This window comes from Nyctereutes procyonoides, unplaced genomic scaffold (assembly GCF_905146905.1).
Source record: "Nyctereutes procyonoides isolate TBG_1078 unplaced genomic scaffold, NYPRO_anot_genome, whole genome shotgun sequence".
Lineage (NCBI taxonomy): Eukaryota > Metazoa > Chordata > Mammalia > Carnivora > Canidae > Nyctereutes > Nyctereutes procyonoides.
In genome coordinates, this window is record NW_026575142.1 from 26,671,003 (window position 1) to 26,687,355 (window position 16,353).

General features: G+C 43.8%; 1 protein-coding gene across 6 annotated transcripts in view; it reads right to left on the bottom strand.

Moving 5' to 3' along the window:
• Window positions 1–5,706: 5,706 nt before the first annotated feature.
• The window catches only part of PKP4 (plakophilin 4), a 234,776-nt gene continuing 224,129 nt past the window's right edge, over window positions 5,707–16,353 (bottom strand). For 4 of the 6 annotated variants that reach the window (XM_055307842.1, XM_055307841.1, XM_055307839.1 and 1 more), the window contains exons 18-22: window positions 12,985–13,069; window positions 12,746–12,863; window positions 10,132–10,260; window positions 8,424–8,497; window positions 5,707–6,714 (exon numbers count right to left, since the gene is read on the bottom strand). In XM_055307842.1, the coding sequence (XP_055163817.1) occupies window positions 6,466–6,714; window positions 8,424–8,497; window positions 10,132–10,260; window positions 12,746–12,863; window positions 12,985–13,069 (655 nt within the window). In that variant the 3' untranslated portion in view covers window positions 5,707–6,465. The remainder of the gene's footprint in view (window positions 6,715–8,423; window positions 8,498–10,131; window positions 10,261–12,745; window positions 12,864–12,984; window positions 13,070–16,353) is intronic. The other 2 variants (XM_055307844.1, XM_055307843.1) reach the window with 1 other exon arrangement.

Consider the following 16,353-nt stretch of genomic DNA (forward strand, 5'->3'; position numbering starts at 1 on the left):
TTGCAAACTGAATAAATACACCACTATCTTTTGACCATAGTTTACAGGCAAGAATGAGCCTTCCTTCTGGTCACTGAGGCCAGAGACATAATTGTAGTGATGTTGGTGGGCATGTAAATATTTTAATCCTTTAGCTATGGAAGTGCTTCCTGGTTTGTCTTCACAAAATTTTTTTGTAAAGGCTTGAAATACATTCCTCACAGCACAACCATCCCTACAATGGCCAGATCTCCTCCTATGATGTAATTTCCAACCTGGAGCCCATCTGGATTGAATTCTTTCCTCTAGTCCTCAGGAAGCCCGGCATACCTCATTCAACTCATTCTCATACCTGGGAAGGAAAGAGAGATTCCTGGGATTGGGCTGGGACAGCACTGACTCTGAAGAACCCTGAAGAGAGGTGCTAGAGGGATGTCATCCTCCCTGAAGTCATTTTATTGGATTAGTACTCAGTGGATGGCAGCTCATCAAGGCCAAAGCTCAACATGTTACATTTTATTGCCAGCAAATGAAGGCAGATTTCAGGGGTGTTGCCTTTGGGGAAGCAAATGAACAGTTATAGGGAATTTCTGAAGGAAGAATTGGATATTTTCCCACTGATCTCAGAATTACACCTTTGACCCAGTGCAACTTGTTTAGTTGTATTTTACAAGGCAATGCATTGGTCAGCTCTGGAATCACTGGGACGTGAATGGAGGGTGAAATAGTCCATTGTATCATGAAGTCTTTATCAAAATTCCCCCAACCATTGGCTGGGCTTTAATAATGAAAGAGCTAGTTATGGCTCATGCAAACGATTATGATAGCACAAAATGCTTTTTAGTGATTTTGTGTTAGAATTAGGCAACAGCAATAGACACAAACAGCCACTTAAGGGACATGCCAACTGCTTCCAGCGAAGCTGCTGACATTAAAACAGGGAATGGCACTAAAACAGATACAATTTAAGTCATAGTTTGCTTGCTAATAATTTCCTTTTTTGCGTCTGTAGGCTTGAAGGATTGTCCGGAATAAGTGAATTCATAAAGACAACAAGTTAAGTCAAACCCTAGGGCAGATGAACAGTCAACTGTTATCACAGTATGAGTGAGGCTGGAGACAAAAGTCACAATCTTCTAAAGTGAGGTAGAATTGAGAAGATTCTGAGACAAGCTGAGAAGTATTACTCTGTATGGATGGCAGCTCCTGGCTACACACAGTTCTGTGAGGCTGAGTCCATTCCTTGGCACAGGTCAGCAAAGGGCAGCCGTCCATCAGGATGGAAACTGCCCTGGGAATTCCAAACATGGTGTGCATCCTTTTCTGTCTTCTAGCTCCCTCCCCAAATCCACTCTAATTAAAAGTATGACTGTTCTTGGGAGATCCCTGGGTGGCTCAGCGGTTTAGCACCTGCCTTTGCCCCAGGGTGTGGTCCTGGAGTCCCAGGATTGAGACCCACATCGGGGTCCTACATGGAGCCTGCTTCTCCCTCTGCCTGTGTCTCTGCCTCTCTCTCTCTCTAATGAATAAATAAATAAAATCTTAAAAAAAAAAAAAAGAGTAAGACTGTTCTCTTCTCCAGCAAGGATTTCCTTGACCTACAGCAAAGATCCTCTTAGAATTCAGAGTCTGCTCTGCATTTGTAGAGTTAAAAGTCCCATTAGCTGCTCTGCCTCTGATTTCACTGACCTGTTTGTTTTGCTGCTAACACCTCTCTGGTACCTTGCTGAAAGGATTTCCTTCCCACACTCCTTCCCTGTGGCTTGAGGTGTTTATTTACACATCTCTTTGGATCATTAGGTAAAAGGGGTGACACACTTCTCTCTCTTGGTAACATGTTTAAACATGAGCCTGTTTTACTTTTCAACTTACTTTCTTGTCGACACACACGTAAATCTGTACAAGCATAGCTCATTCAAAAGACACTCCCATATACTGCTTTTCAAATATGTGTTTTCTAGAATTCTGTTTAAATTTAAATTTGGTAAGCTGTCAGCTTTTAAATAAACTTTGTGCATATAGCTACAAAGAATTTTGTGCTAAAATCTTTTGAGAAACCACTTGTTGGTCTGCAAAAGGGGCCCTGTAGACAGAGGGCCAGGAGAGACCAGAGAGGAGGCAGACCAATCAGATTTGTAGGTGGCAGATTTAATAAGCAACAGAATTTATGAGGCTTGTCTTGGTGAGTATATCTCTGCACCTGCCCACCAGAATTTTAAACGTTTATGTAGAAGCCTTAACTGGGTTTAGTAACATATGCCATCCAGATGGCCTCAATGCCACATTACTGTCTCAGGGCTCTCTCCTTGTGGCAGCTTCTAGGGTGGTGAAGGCAAGCAGAATGTGCATTTTAAGGACAGGGAAGGGGATGGGGAGCCTCTGACTGTCTAGTTTCAGCTCTCAAGTCAACTGGTGGTCACATCCTCTCCATGACCACTCTTAAGTAGATGTTTGGAATGTTTAAAATCTATAAATTGGATTTTTCTCAACTCTGTAATCACTTTGATTCTAAGTCATAAAACTAAACCTCAGACAATGTCATCACATACTTCTTTAGTGTCTTTAAAAACAAATGTTAATAACTTTTTAACTTGGGATAAACCTTACATGTGATGAAATGCCCAGATCTTATGTGAAAATTTTGATGACTTTTGATAACTGTACATACCTGTGTAAAGAGCCACCCCAATCAAGATATAGGACATTTCCATCATCTCCACAAGTTCTCTAGTCAGTACTTACTCCTATAGGAAACAATATATCACCATAGATAAGTTTTACTTGGTCTTGAAATAGGATCATCCATTATTGTATCTGTGGCTTTTCTTTAAGTGCTGACTAGTATTCTATTACATAAATGTACCACAGCTTGTTTATTCATTCTCCTGTTGGAGATTTGGGTTGTTTCCAGTTTTTTGCCTCTTATGAATAATGCTGTTATAAACAACTTTCAAAAAAATCTAATGAAGTGAACAGAGGTGGCCAAGTTTACAAATACTTTTTTCCTTATAATATGATATGATCATAGAAATAACACCACCATTCAGTGGATTCAAATGTGTGTTCCTCTAAATGTATTGCTGAGGCCTCTGAACAAAAGGGTTATCTCTTGGCAGATTTTGTTTTAATGGGCCTGTAGTCAGAGGCATGACTCAGAATGTCCTAAGCGGAGTTCTCAGCTCACCTAAACCATCATACAGAGCAAACTGGTAAGGACCCACATTTCCCAAAATGAGGTGCATGTAATACCAGTGGTGGTGGACAGTGAATTCTCTTGGTCCCTCAAAATTTGTATGTTGAGTAGCTAAATGTTCATTTTCGTGGTGACTATTTATGGCAGGTGACATTTTTTTCCTTCAGTGATAGAGTTTCCTTTGGAAAATTAAAGACAAATATGAACATTTTTCCTTAAATAATAGCTCAGTTGGAACTCAAATGACTGAATTTTAGAAACACTGGTGTCATAGTTAAGACAGACCATAGTACTAACCTGACCTTGGCCACTTACTGTATCATCTTCAGCAGGTTGCTCCACATTGGCTTTAGGATCTATAAAATGGGATATTAGTGCAGATTTCACACATTGACCATGAGGGATAAATGATAATATATGTGATACTCCTAGCACAAAGTGAGTGTTTGAGAAAGTGAACTATTGGTATTTCATTGCAATAATCAGCAGTCATGTGGACAACCAAATATTGGCCAGGGATTAATTGTTGGACTGCAAGGTCTGCAAGGTCATCATTTCTGATACTCATGAAATGTCCTTGGGCTCAAAAGGACGTACCTTTAAACAGCACACTTAATACCTCTCACATTTCAAGTTTAAAATCTGTTATAATACTCCAAATCTCTATCACTATTCCAGGCAAACTTCACACCTCAAACCCCACCCACCAAAATTTCAGGTCACAGGGCAGGAAGGTAGAGGGTAATGGTGTGTGGGCCAAGTGGCTTTCACCTTGGCTGCATATCATACAGGGAGCTTTTCAAGAGCTGGCCTGGACCCCACCTCTTGTGCTTTAGATTGGTCAGGATAGGGCCCTCCTAGTTGTGAAAACTGCCCAGTTGGTTCTAAAATGCTGTTAAGGTAAAGAAACACTGGTCTAGTTCATCAACATTGGCTCAGTTCAGCCTTGACCCTGCAGGATGGGGTGGACCTGCACTGAGCAGAACCACAGACCACCTCTAGGGGAGTTCTGCATCCTATCTTGTGACGTAAGGGCAGCAATTAAAAAGTCAACTTTGTTAATAGCAGAGCTCGTTATACCTTGGAAGAGGGACTGGGATTAGTTTTTTGATCAGCGACAGTTTTGTATCTTTCAAGCTGTCCATAAGCTTCTTTTCTTTGGTCACAAGGAAGGAGCCTTATAGGGCATCTGATCTGCTCAGGCCTCACCCACAGGCCTTCTGGCCCCATTAGGAGATCCAAGTGGATGCCCAAGTGAGTTCTTTGTAACCCAAATTTAGATCTGTTTTTGAAATGCTGCCTGTCAGAGTTGGGGGCCTGGGTCCACTAAGTTACCCCAAAGACATATGAAGTCACTAAAAGCAAGTCAGTTACTGTCACTCATGTCAGGCCAACTATAGATTCTCTCGTACTTCTGACTCCTTGAGTGCCTGCAACCCAGACATGAAAATGTCCAGTTCAAAGAAGTCAGCGATTCAAAGCTCAGATGGATACCAGAGCGGTCAAACGTCCTGCTGGCAGTTCCTCAGGGAAATCTGGCAGCTCGGCCACCCAGAGGGCTGTTTGCTGAGCTGTCAGGGCCTATGAGGAGAATTTCAGAAAGCCTGCGTGTCAGAAAGTCCCCCCCACTGACAGACTTTAGGCATATTCCCGTTTGTATTTGTATTTCCATTTCACTTTGGATTCTAATCTTGGGCTGCAATCCATTCAACAAAGGAAAGCATTTCTCTCCTACCTCTTCTTCCAAATACAAATATAAGCGCACATTCTAACCTATGATTTGTGCCTCATTTGCAGAATATACTGAGCCCAGTCAACTGCTCTGGGTTTCATTTGCCATACAGGTTGTTTCCCATGTAAGATCCAGGTGGAAACCTCAAGACTTGGGAAGGCCTGTCTGGGTCTCCTGGGGCTGGTGCCCCTGATCTCAACAAATGGAGAAAAGCTTACAAGTAATGCTGCTTGGTATTACTGGAACTCCTATCATGTACATGGGGCTTCCTCCACTGTCTCTAATCTAGGGATTATTGTCTTATGGGATCATTCAGGAAAATAGTTACTTAGTATTTGTTTTGGTTTCCTACATTGGTGTCTACCAGTAAGTGCTCAACCATTGTTTTTACGTAGTTATTGAGTTCTTTAAAAAATTGCCAAAAGGAGTCTTTGTCAATTCAGTTAGGGCTGGTCTTGCCAGATGTAATTGCATTCAGGCGAAAGGCAGTGTTGATACATACAGCAGTCTGAAGACCAAAAAAAAAAAAGAAAAAAAAAAGAAAAAAAAAAGACAATGTATATTAGATTCAAAACAGATCCCCCCCAAATAAAAATACTAAGGTAGATAAGTAGATAAAGAGGAGGAAATTTCATAGTTTCATTCTTTGGTATAGTTCATCACATAAAGTGTATAAAACTAGAAAAGTCCATAAAACTTGGGTATATTTAAGCTGTCTCCAACATGTAGTTATATTCACATTTATAGAATGTGCTTTTCCCGTATTACACACAGAAAATAAAAAAAGAACAGGGAACAAATCTCCAAGGATGAAATTTCCACATTTATTTTTCTTTCATGTGCATAGAAAATGGCAGTGAAGTGTCCTATGAAAGAGGCAGGGAATGGGCATGGCGCTTCTATACCAGACTGGACTTTGTGCTTCAAAGGTACACTATTCATTTTGAAAACAAAGGATGTTATAGTTTGTTTTTAATTGCTAAGAATTCCTTGGGTTTCCCATTTGTTTTTTAGCTGTCTGCTTCTTCAAATCTCTTTTCAAATGACACACTGCATTACAAATGATGGCACTTAACCAATGTGGCATTTCCATATTTACACCAACAAAAGAAATTTACAAGACATAATAGCATACAATCTTGACATTTAGTAATAGCAATAAAACATGAAGGGCATCCATTTTATTATTTTTTTTCTGTACAAACTATCGGAACATAACTTTATTCACATTAAAAAAATCATCTTTAATTTGATTTGACCTACACATCCCCCATCTCATTTCACCCATTTCTCAAACCTCTCATCACATCGCCCACACCTTCACCAGACTATAGAATCTACAAGTAATTAGATCTAACACCTAAATAGAGCTTAGACAGTCCTCTCTCCCAAAGGTTTCCTTACTTCCCTGATAATTCCTCAAAAAAGAAAAAAAATATGCTCTTCACTCGGTCCTTCCATTTCACTTTCACATTTCATCAGCAAATCAGCAAGACGGATTTTTTTCATCTCAGTCCAAACAAGGTTAGAAAGAAGAGTTCTTCAACCGAGCATTTTGACGCTACACCCATGAGTCCGGGGACCCTGGGTACTGTTCTGCTCTATAAGAAGGTCGTTTTGTGGAATAAAAGTCTACATAATTTGTGGTCGATTTCAGTCCATACTGTATTGAATAATCAGTAGAAGCTGGAAAGTGAACTCGGTCATCAAAATAAGGATCTTCATAGCTATGAGGAGATTGCAAATACAATCTGTATGCGTCAAAGTTCTTTCTGTTGGAGTCATCTTGACTATAATACAGCTGTTGATGCTGTTGACGAAATGAAAAAGCAAATAAATCAGGGCAATTTTTGGAAATACGTGTTTAAGGGAAATTAATGTGGGTTTTCTGCTTCATATTTTAAAGTAGTATTTAATATTTGTGAACATATGGTTCAAAGTTCTTTCTGGTACATGATGTATGTTTACTAGTAGATTGTAAGGATTTTAAACTGTGTTTACAAGTGGGCTGGCAAAGCTCGCTCAAGTCCTGTTCTAAGGTGTCTAGAAGTTGGTGTCTCCAGAGCACCCAAGATTGCCCCTGCTGCCATATTCGCCACTAGAGGTCCACTTCTGTGCTCTGCTGTGGAGGGGCCTGTTCCCTGGGCCTTGATTTTTGCTTTGACACCGGGGAACCATTAGCATCATGAGTTTGGTTGGAGGTTGGATTTTCATGCTTCAGATAGCTATGTATAGACAGAGCCATCCTTTAAAGCATTTACCTCAGAGGTGAAGATGGAGTCCATCCCTCAGTTTAAAAAGAAATGTGAGGTACTATTAAAGGAGTGATAAACAATCTCCGGGCAGAATAATAAAATTGGAAGAGACACAGGAGCAAATAGTTTTGAAGGAAAGACTTCCCAAGCCAGGACTAATAGATTTGTAAAGAAGCAAGGTGACACCCATGTGGGCATCCACCTCAGGGGACACTGCCTCCATTTTCTTTTGTGTTATCTCATCTTTGACCTCATGTTAATTTCTTCAAATACGTTTGGAGAAAAACTGTCATGGCTCTTATATTTTTTTTCCCTTTTGCTCATGCCCAAATCCCCCCACTTAGTAAGATGTAAGATGTAATAAATTTACCATATACATATCACCATCATGTTCTGGAACTAAATTCGTTCTAACATTATTAGCATTTCAGAACAAAATTCTCTTTTTAAGTTAGAGTTATGATTTTAAGGTTTTTTTCCCCCTGACTTAAAAACTACAGCATAAATTATAAGTAATTTGGGAAGCTCTTTTTTTTTTCATCTACAGAGAAAAAATGATGAAATGGAGGAAAGTCTTAGAGTATCCTTATTGCAAGTTTAGGATACAGGCTTGTTTGGAAAACCCCAGTTGCTCACATATTATTGGAAGAGATCACATGACCCCTGTGGGCATGGCATCCGGAAGGACCGAAATAAATTTAAGGCCCCCGTGAAAGCAGAGATTGGCTGCTACAACCATTAATCCCCACTCTGATGGAGAATGGGGTCCACCCAGTACAGCTGAGTCCACTTTGACTTCGGAGACTAGTGGAGACTTGCCACCAACCAAGTGTTTTCAAACCATGGATGTTTGGATGTGGAGGAGTCACGAAGATGAGGATGAGGTGTACAAAAGAGAACAGTGAGATGAGAGAATGAAGCGTGCTTACCAACCTTTCCCCACTCAGAGGATGGAAGAGATTTTAGAGGTTAACGGAAAGGAGTGGGACAAGGAGACTGGTGGGCGAACAGGAGTAAAGACTTCTCAGCTGTTCCCATCAGTGGCTTGGTGGTCTCAGTAGCACCAGTTTGAATATTCAAGCACATGAGGCTACTGCGGAAGTGATTTGCTTAAGCCACAGACGAGCTTCTGGGGAGCTCGATGCCCAGGGGAAGCTCCTCGGCCCCGCTGCGCTGGCCGGCCCTGCTGGCTCCAGCAGCCAGGCCCCTTCCTGGGTCCATCCCTGCTAAATGACCTTCTGTAAAAATGATATTGCAAATTCACCTGTAGCCGTCTATTTTGTTCTCTTGCTGGTGAGGAATAGGAACTGATGTAAATTGGTGAAGGTTTGCTGGAGCCTGTAAGAAAATATTTTGTGAAATTAAAACTAGCGCTCGGCATTCTGGCTGCGCGGGCTTCCTGCCCTAGCGGAGGGGCAGGGGCGGGGGTAGGGGCAGGGGCCGGGGCCAGGCTTCCCTGGCTCTCGCGTAGCGGCGGTCGCCCGGGCCACCAGGGGATCGTGCACATGGCCCCGGGAAGTCGTGGGTCTCCCCAGAACGCTACGTCAACCCAGAGGCTTCCTTCCCGACCTCTGCTCACCGTGGGGGAGCCTCTGGCAGCGGAGATGTCCCGGCCGGCTCTGAGCTGGCTCTGACCGGCAGCCTTGCTCCCAGAGCCCCGGGTCAGACGGGGATGGGAAACCGATCAGAACAAGCTCCAGGCCTGCAGAGCAGCTGGGACTGAGGCCCGGGCGGGAGGACAGGCACAGGCACGCTCTAGGCGGCTGGCCAGGTGAGGCACAGTCTTGCCTCTGCCATTTTTAAGTACATTTTGAAACAAAAAGAATCTGATAATCAGAGGGTTGTCTTCAAGAATTCACGGCAGACTCCCAGTGATGTCATTGGCTACCCTTCTATTGTTAGGGCTAGCAAAGATTTTTTTTTTTAATGAGGAAAATGAAACATACTTGAGGCAAATTAGTTTATTGAAGCAAGCAAAGAAGATACAGAAGGGCATGCATGCTAAAGAGGCAGTCTTTAAAATGAAGCAGGCTGCTGCAAATCTGAAGCAACAATGCGCTTCAGTTTGTGCATTTCCTTTGCAAAGAGCTTGGTGTTTGAAATGTAGCATCTGCAATTTTCTGAGCTATTAATTGCCATAGTAACAATAGTCGATTAGTAAACAGTCCTGTGAAATCACAATTTCAAAGACAACAGCACAACTGAGACGGCTCCCCCAGCAGTTAAGTTGCCATCAGGTTTTATTTATTTCTTTTTAATAAACAGGTTTTTTTGAGGAAGGAGTACTCTTTTGTGATAGCTCAGTCACACTGCCTTATTTGAAACCTCTAGAGTAGTTATAATTTGCAAGAGAGTTGAGAATGGGGATAATATGAAATCTTGGTAACTCTGCGCTGGCATCCTTTAAATTACATGCCCAGCTTTCTGGATGACATCAAAATTTATATTAATAGTATGCAACATTATTTCTGTTTTCCTAAAATATAATCACCCTGGGAAGAATCACATTATACATTTCGTTATTCATTCAAACTCTTTTCCATGAAAATGTAAATGAAATTGATCTCCATTCCCAGGTTTGAATTTAAGAGATGAGTCAGTCTAGGAGATGTGGCCTTGCAAGCGTCACAGGCTCAGAGCTCTGACACACGGGAACACAGGGAGACACGGCGTGGGCAGTGGACAGGGCGCGAGCAGAGCCAAGGCACTGCCTGGGGGAAGCCAGAACCACCTCTCTTGGATACTGTGCCCTCTTTATTTGTGGTCACTAGGCCACTCCCTTGGCTTGTTTTCCTTAGAACAAGTGGAAAAGGCAGCAGCCCCGGGGGCAGGAAATGGAGAGACTGGAACGTGGTGGGCTGCTGGGGGACCGTCTCAATACAGGCAGGGGCTACTTCCCAGGCTGCTGGCAGGGGGCCTGGACGCACGTGGTTTTCCGAGATACTCTATCACACACCCAGGTGGCATCTTACCAGGGTACAGGCCTTTATGTGTGGCATCCCCTTGGCTATTGTAATACTGCATAGGTGGCTGGGTCCTATCGTATTCAGAGCGAGGGTCTCTGATTCCTAACAGTGCTGGTGAGGAGGAGGTGCTGCCGACTGGGGGGAGAGGCGGAGCAGGAGGGAGAGAAAGGAGGAGAAGAGAAAGCACTGTCAGTGGCTCTGCAAAATCCTCTCTGGAAAAATAAAGGTCAGCAATTAGAAGTGCCACGCAGCTGGTGCTAAAAATCAGTTCTTAGCTACTGTAAGCCGATGGGCAGCCGGTGCTGAGGACGGGAGGGCGACCCTCAGGCCTGCTGCTGCGAGAGGCAGGGCCAGCGTGGCCCCGCCAGAGCCTCCCCAAGCGGGGGTGCAGGCTGCCGGCTTAGGGGCGCAGCGCAGGAACCACGCAGCTTTCTCACTAGTGGCCTCAGGGACTCCCACCGCCTCTTACAACGGAGTGAAAGTGACTGATTAGCCACGTAAGAGTTACACTTGCTATTTTATGATCTCAGTTCAGTTGCTTGTAAGACACCCATCTATTATCCTTTATGTACAGCTCTTTAGTAAGTAGGTGTTTTATGGCTTATTTTGATTTTTAATTATTTCAAAAATATTTGCATCTCTAAATGTGTTTGAATAAAAGTACCCAGCCCATAAAATTTATAATTCTTTTTATGGTGATCAGCTGTCAGTAAGCCTGGCTCCTCAAGAAGTTCACAGTGTGAATAAACTGAGCCTCACAAAACCCCAGAAAATTTTTTGTCCCAGCTTGAGCCAAACATTTAATAATAACTGATCTAGCCATAGGTCTTTTGAGCATTTCTGCACAGAAGGAAAGCACCACACATCCTTTTTTTTCTCATTAAAAAGTCATCTTGCTTGCACTAAGGTTAATTGTAAGTGAAAGTGGTCACTTATTCACTCGATCCATTTGAAAGCAACAGCCCCCAAGCCCTGCCACCAGTGGTTCTGCATGCCTTGATGCTTTCAGAGGCAGATGGACACAGAAATATTTTCCCTGAAAGGTCATTTCACTGACGTAGGGTTGCTGTGTGTTAAACAAAGGTGACCATGCATGGGCAGTGTCTGTGTGCTACTACTCTTGTTTATTTTCTAGAAGGTAGGAGGACAAAGAATGTGCCCACCTACCTCCCACAAGTACATTAGCAAGGCATCAGAAGTGCCAGTAAGCTAATGCTACATTAGTGCAGAGAGACAGAGGATTAGCCCTTAGAATAGCTGGAGCAACAAGTATGGGTTATATCTTACCTCTGAAACAGAATCCAAAAAGGTACCCAGGCACTTGGATGAGCTCATCAACACTGTCCAGTGTGTATATGTAAGAGGTCCTCAAAATAAGTTCACTGCTTAGTAACTATGGCCTCATCTGTCTGAAATTATTCTTTTGCCTGTACCTTTTGTTAAGCAGCCAAATCTCTTGTTTCCCCTGACACCCCTACTTCTGAGTCCCTAAAGGATTCTGAGCATTTTTATAAAAGAAGACAGCCTCAGGCTACACCTGGGAGCTCAGCAAGGATGTCAAAAACTGAGCATAAGTCTCTTTGAAGAAAACAACTCATAATTTAAAAACTAAGATAAAAATATACAGCATACGCAGTAGGGACAGATAATTTAAAAAAAATCCTAGTACAAGTGGAGACATCCAATTATGTGGCAAGAACCGCCAGTCCTATATTTGTCTTTTTGGCCACGTTTGTCCACAAGAGAAATAAGACTGCCAGCAGTAGCACAGTTGAATACAACAGATAATATTTATATGTCAGAATGGGAGATTTAAAGCCAAATAAAAAGATATTTATTACTTTTCCTATGTCATTTTAGCTAAGAATTAAATTTATTGGACTAACTTGGCTTGGTAGTAATATTCTGCTCTTACATGTAAAAGACAGTTTGAGTCTCAGAACATTCTTTCTACCAAATTAGACACTAATAAGTAGGTACTGTGGTTGCCAAGATTCCCACTTTACAGATCAAAGGGAATTCCTGAAACCCACCTGTAGGGCCTGTTCCCACCAGTTGTGAATTGGGGGTGAGGGGGGGGGTCAGTGTCTGGAATACAGCCAGGGCATGGAGGTTTAACTGGGAAGGAGGAAGGTGCGGGAGATTGTAGCCCCCCCCCCCCCCCCCCCCAGAATGCAGGTATAAAGATCACGTCTAAAGGACCCTGTTTCTAAGAGTTCTCACCAAGAAAACTAAAAAATCACTTTGGAGGAGATTCCAAACTTCTGGCCAGCAGGCAGGCAGGGCAGCTCATTTCAAGCACAGCTTGTGGTTCTCAGTGTGCTCCTCCACTCCTGCATCCACCTGGCCAGCCTGTCCAACAGCGGCCCTTGGGGGAGGTGGGATGGAGGGCCCCAGGATACATTTATGTGTAAACTTGCATAAACTTTTAAAATCAAAGGAGGAGACCGGGCCTGTGGTTTATAATGGCATCTGAGGAGGCTCTTGGCATGAAGATCGACTACACCTCCTGAGCGTTTGGAGGTGACAGGCTTAATCGTCTCTCTTCAGTCTTCTCTGGCTGGAAAAGAAAGCCTGTCACACAAATGTTCTAGTGAAGGAGTGGAGTTTGCCCACTGACCTGACTGAATGATGGGTGACATCTGTTGGTTGGTGGTAGACAATGAAGGATGTGATTTGAATCGGTCTCGCTCTAACGTCGACACAGGTGTAATAAAATGGTTCTGATTCCACCCATCCTGTGGAGTTAAGAGAAAAAGAAACCTCTCAAAATGAATAATGACATTTCATTACAATAAATGATTATGAATGTGTGCTCTGATGAACGCTAATTATGCCGGAGCTGTTCTTGGAAGTTACCTTTTTATAAATGCTCCGGAGGTCCCGATATTGCCATAAGGTGTTCAAGACCTGGGCTGCTGCCTTCACCACTTTCAGAGATGATCTGGGGAGAGAGCAAAGATGTTAATGAATGTGGGCAGCACAGCCACAGGCTCCACTTGCAGAGGTTCAGGCTGTAAACCAGTGGCCAAGACGCCATCTCTCCAAGGACCAGAGGGCATAGGGGCCACTGTTGGAAAATACAACCAAGGAAATCAGGTGTACCTTGGAGCTGGGCAAGTTCAGGGCTGGTCGGGGTGGGCAAGGGCCAAGGTGATGCTCTCAGGCAGTCAAGTCTGTGGGGAGAGGCTGTGATCGGGATAAGCAGTGACCTTCCTAGCTGGGGCCTGTCAGCTGCCCGCCCTTAACCTTCCCCCGTATCTACGAGGGGGAAACACGGTTAACCAAAAGGCAGTAATGGAGAATGTTGGGACTTCTGGGGGATGAGAATACGCTTTGCTACATTATGACCTTGCATCCCGAGTGTCGGATGACCCTCCCAAGTTAATCTGTTTCCCCCCAGTATTCCGTCTTCATATAAACACCTGCGTTGCCTTCTTATCATTTATGTCTCTGTGTAAACAAATGTACATATATGCCCTGACGTTCAATGTAGAAAACGTGGTTGGTTATAAGTTCTCTCCGAAGGCATTTGCTGAATATTGGCACTCTGCTCAAGCCCTGCTGACCACGGATCACTGCTTTGCACCTCGGGAGCTGCTCCTCTAAATCACCGGCCTCAGTGGTGAGTGAAGAGGGAAGTGTAGCTTCCTGCCTCAACAAAGGCCCCCAGATCACCCGTTAGGGCTGGGGCGGCGCTTGCGGAGTCAGCTGGGGAGTCAGCCGTAAGGATGAGGGAATGCCTCTTCACAATTCATTTCAACACTGAAAACTTGACTTCAAATATATATCACAGGATCTAAAATCTGATTTCCTCTTCTTATCCCCCCAATTAAACTCTCATGAAGGGGAGAAGGGAGGTGAGCAGCCTGGAGGCACTTTCTCTGCCCCAAACAACAGGAGATGGGTCGCAATGACCTCCAAGGGCTTCAGCAAGGCCGCGGGGTACAGGCACCGGCTGAGTCTGCTCCTAGAGGTGGGGCATTTCTGCATCCGTCTCCACTACTCCCTCCCACCCTACACTCCTTCTCAGTGTTCCTCACGAGTCAAGGGTAGAACCAGGTCAGACCAACCGACCCAAAGCTGTTCTAAATTTTAGATTTTCAAAACGGACCACAGAACAAGGAGATTAAAAAAAAAAAAAAGCAGAGATGGAATTTCTGACACCCAGGATGGCTTTGCAGTCTTCCCACCTCACAGCCATGCCATTCTCAGCTGGGTCCCGACCCTGTTGCTGGTGTTCACCTTCTTGTCTGTAACTGTTGGGCAGCCGGGAGGCAGGAAAGGACGTGGGCTCCAAGGACTACGCAGCACTCGACACAGCGGGAGCGTGCCAGTTACACACCTTGATACAGGTGGGCTGGATATCTGCGGAGGAGTTCTCTTAGTGAAAACCTAACTCTTGAGAAAAGCAAGGATGTTTCCGGGCTCCCCTTTACAGCACAACTCCTTGGAAAAGTTACGGATTTTCAGAACTCTAATTCTCATCCTCTCTGAAATGTGTGACGTCAGTAGTGTTCGACTGGACAAGTCTCAATCCTCATCCTACTGAGCAGGAGCACCTGCCATGAGCTCACCTGTGAGACCCTTCCTCCCTTAGCTCTTAGTGCCTCCTCTTCTCAGTGCTCTGGCTCCCCTCCCTGGGCTCTTCTGCTGGCTCATTTCCTTGGCTTCTAGCTATGAGCCCTGAAACCTCTTTTTTTCTCCATCTATATTTTCTTCCTTCTCAGCCTATTTCTCTTTTTGAAGCATGCCATTTATACACTAATGACTCCCAAATTTATATTTCCAGCTTGGACCTCTATCCTGAACTCAAATATATTCTACTGCTGACCATGCAGTCTATGTGGACGTCCAATAGACGTCTCAAATGTCACATGTCCAAAACAAACACCTGGTCTTCCCTAAAAAATCCGCTCCCGTGGGCTTCCCCATGTTGGTAAGTGCAGTTTCATCCTGTGGTCTTTTTTGCCAAAGACCTTGGGGTCATCCTTGACATCTTCCTCCTCTCCTGCTGCTCATCTGACCCCTCAGCAAATTCTGTTGACTCTTTCAACCATGTGAGAATTGATCACTTCTTCACCACTAGAGTTGCTGCCACCATTAGCCTCTACTTGGTGGAGAAGGTTCACTAAGTCACGATGACTCCTTTAAGGAAGTCAGGCTGTGTCCCCCCATTGCTGAACAATCTCCGGTGGCTTTTGGTTTTCCTCAGAGTAAATAGAAGTCCTTACACTGACCCACAGAATCCTGTATTTCTGGTTATATTTCCTTCCTCCAGCTCCTCCTTACTCTGTTCCCACTGGCTTCCCATCGTCCACCACACATGAAGCCCTTCCATTTTCTCCTCATCACCTTTCCCGATTTTATTATTTGCTTCATCTGCATCTGACAGGCTGTGTTTCTTACTCACTAGTACCTCATCTACCTTGCCTAGGAATGTAAGCAACCCAGGGGTTGTTGGGTGATCTGTTTGCTGCTCTAGTACATAGCAGGTAGGCAGTAAACTTGGGGAATGACTCCAGGAACGTCAGCGTGTGTTCAGAGGGCAATCTGAATTGATCTAGGACTTTGTGAGTCTTTGTTTTGAAAAAAAAAAAAAAAAATTACACTGGATTTTTTTTTTTTAAATATACAAAGGTTCTGGCACTGGTTCAGCATCTCTCTAGTTTCTTCTTATGCCTTTCACCAATGAAGGCTCTTTAAAAAGATACATAAGAAAAAAGGACTGAAAGGAAATATGGTTCATGTTGATAGGTGTGACTTCTGGAGGATGAGAATATGCTTTGCTACATTATTTTTCTATTTTAGAAATTCCTACAAAAGTATAAATTAAAAGATTAGACAAGAAATAATGTGAGTTCTAGCACTATCACTCAGCCAAGTGATAAACAGTGACCAAGCAGCTATTATAGGTCAGGTTTTGTTCTGCATGTAGAGGGTACAATAGTTAAGAAAAGGCAAAGTCCCTGGTACTGGGGAGTCAGAGGCCAGAGAAAGCCCTAGGTAATATATTGGGTTCATCAGTGCTGTGACGGAGAGGAGAGCAGGGGAAGGGGGTGGAGAGTGGGGAGACAGGTGCCATTTTTATGGATCAGGTGTCCTGTGTATTGAGAAGGCTCTAAGCAGCCCTACTTCCCACTTCCTTGAAGGATTCTTTGATCTGATACTAAGGCAAATTTATAGTCAACTGCTATAGCTCTGTGACCAAAAAACCCTTCTATTTTT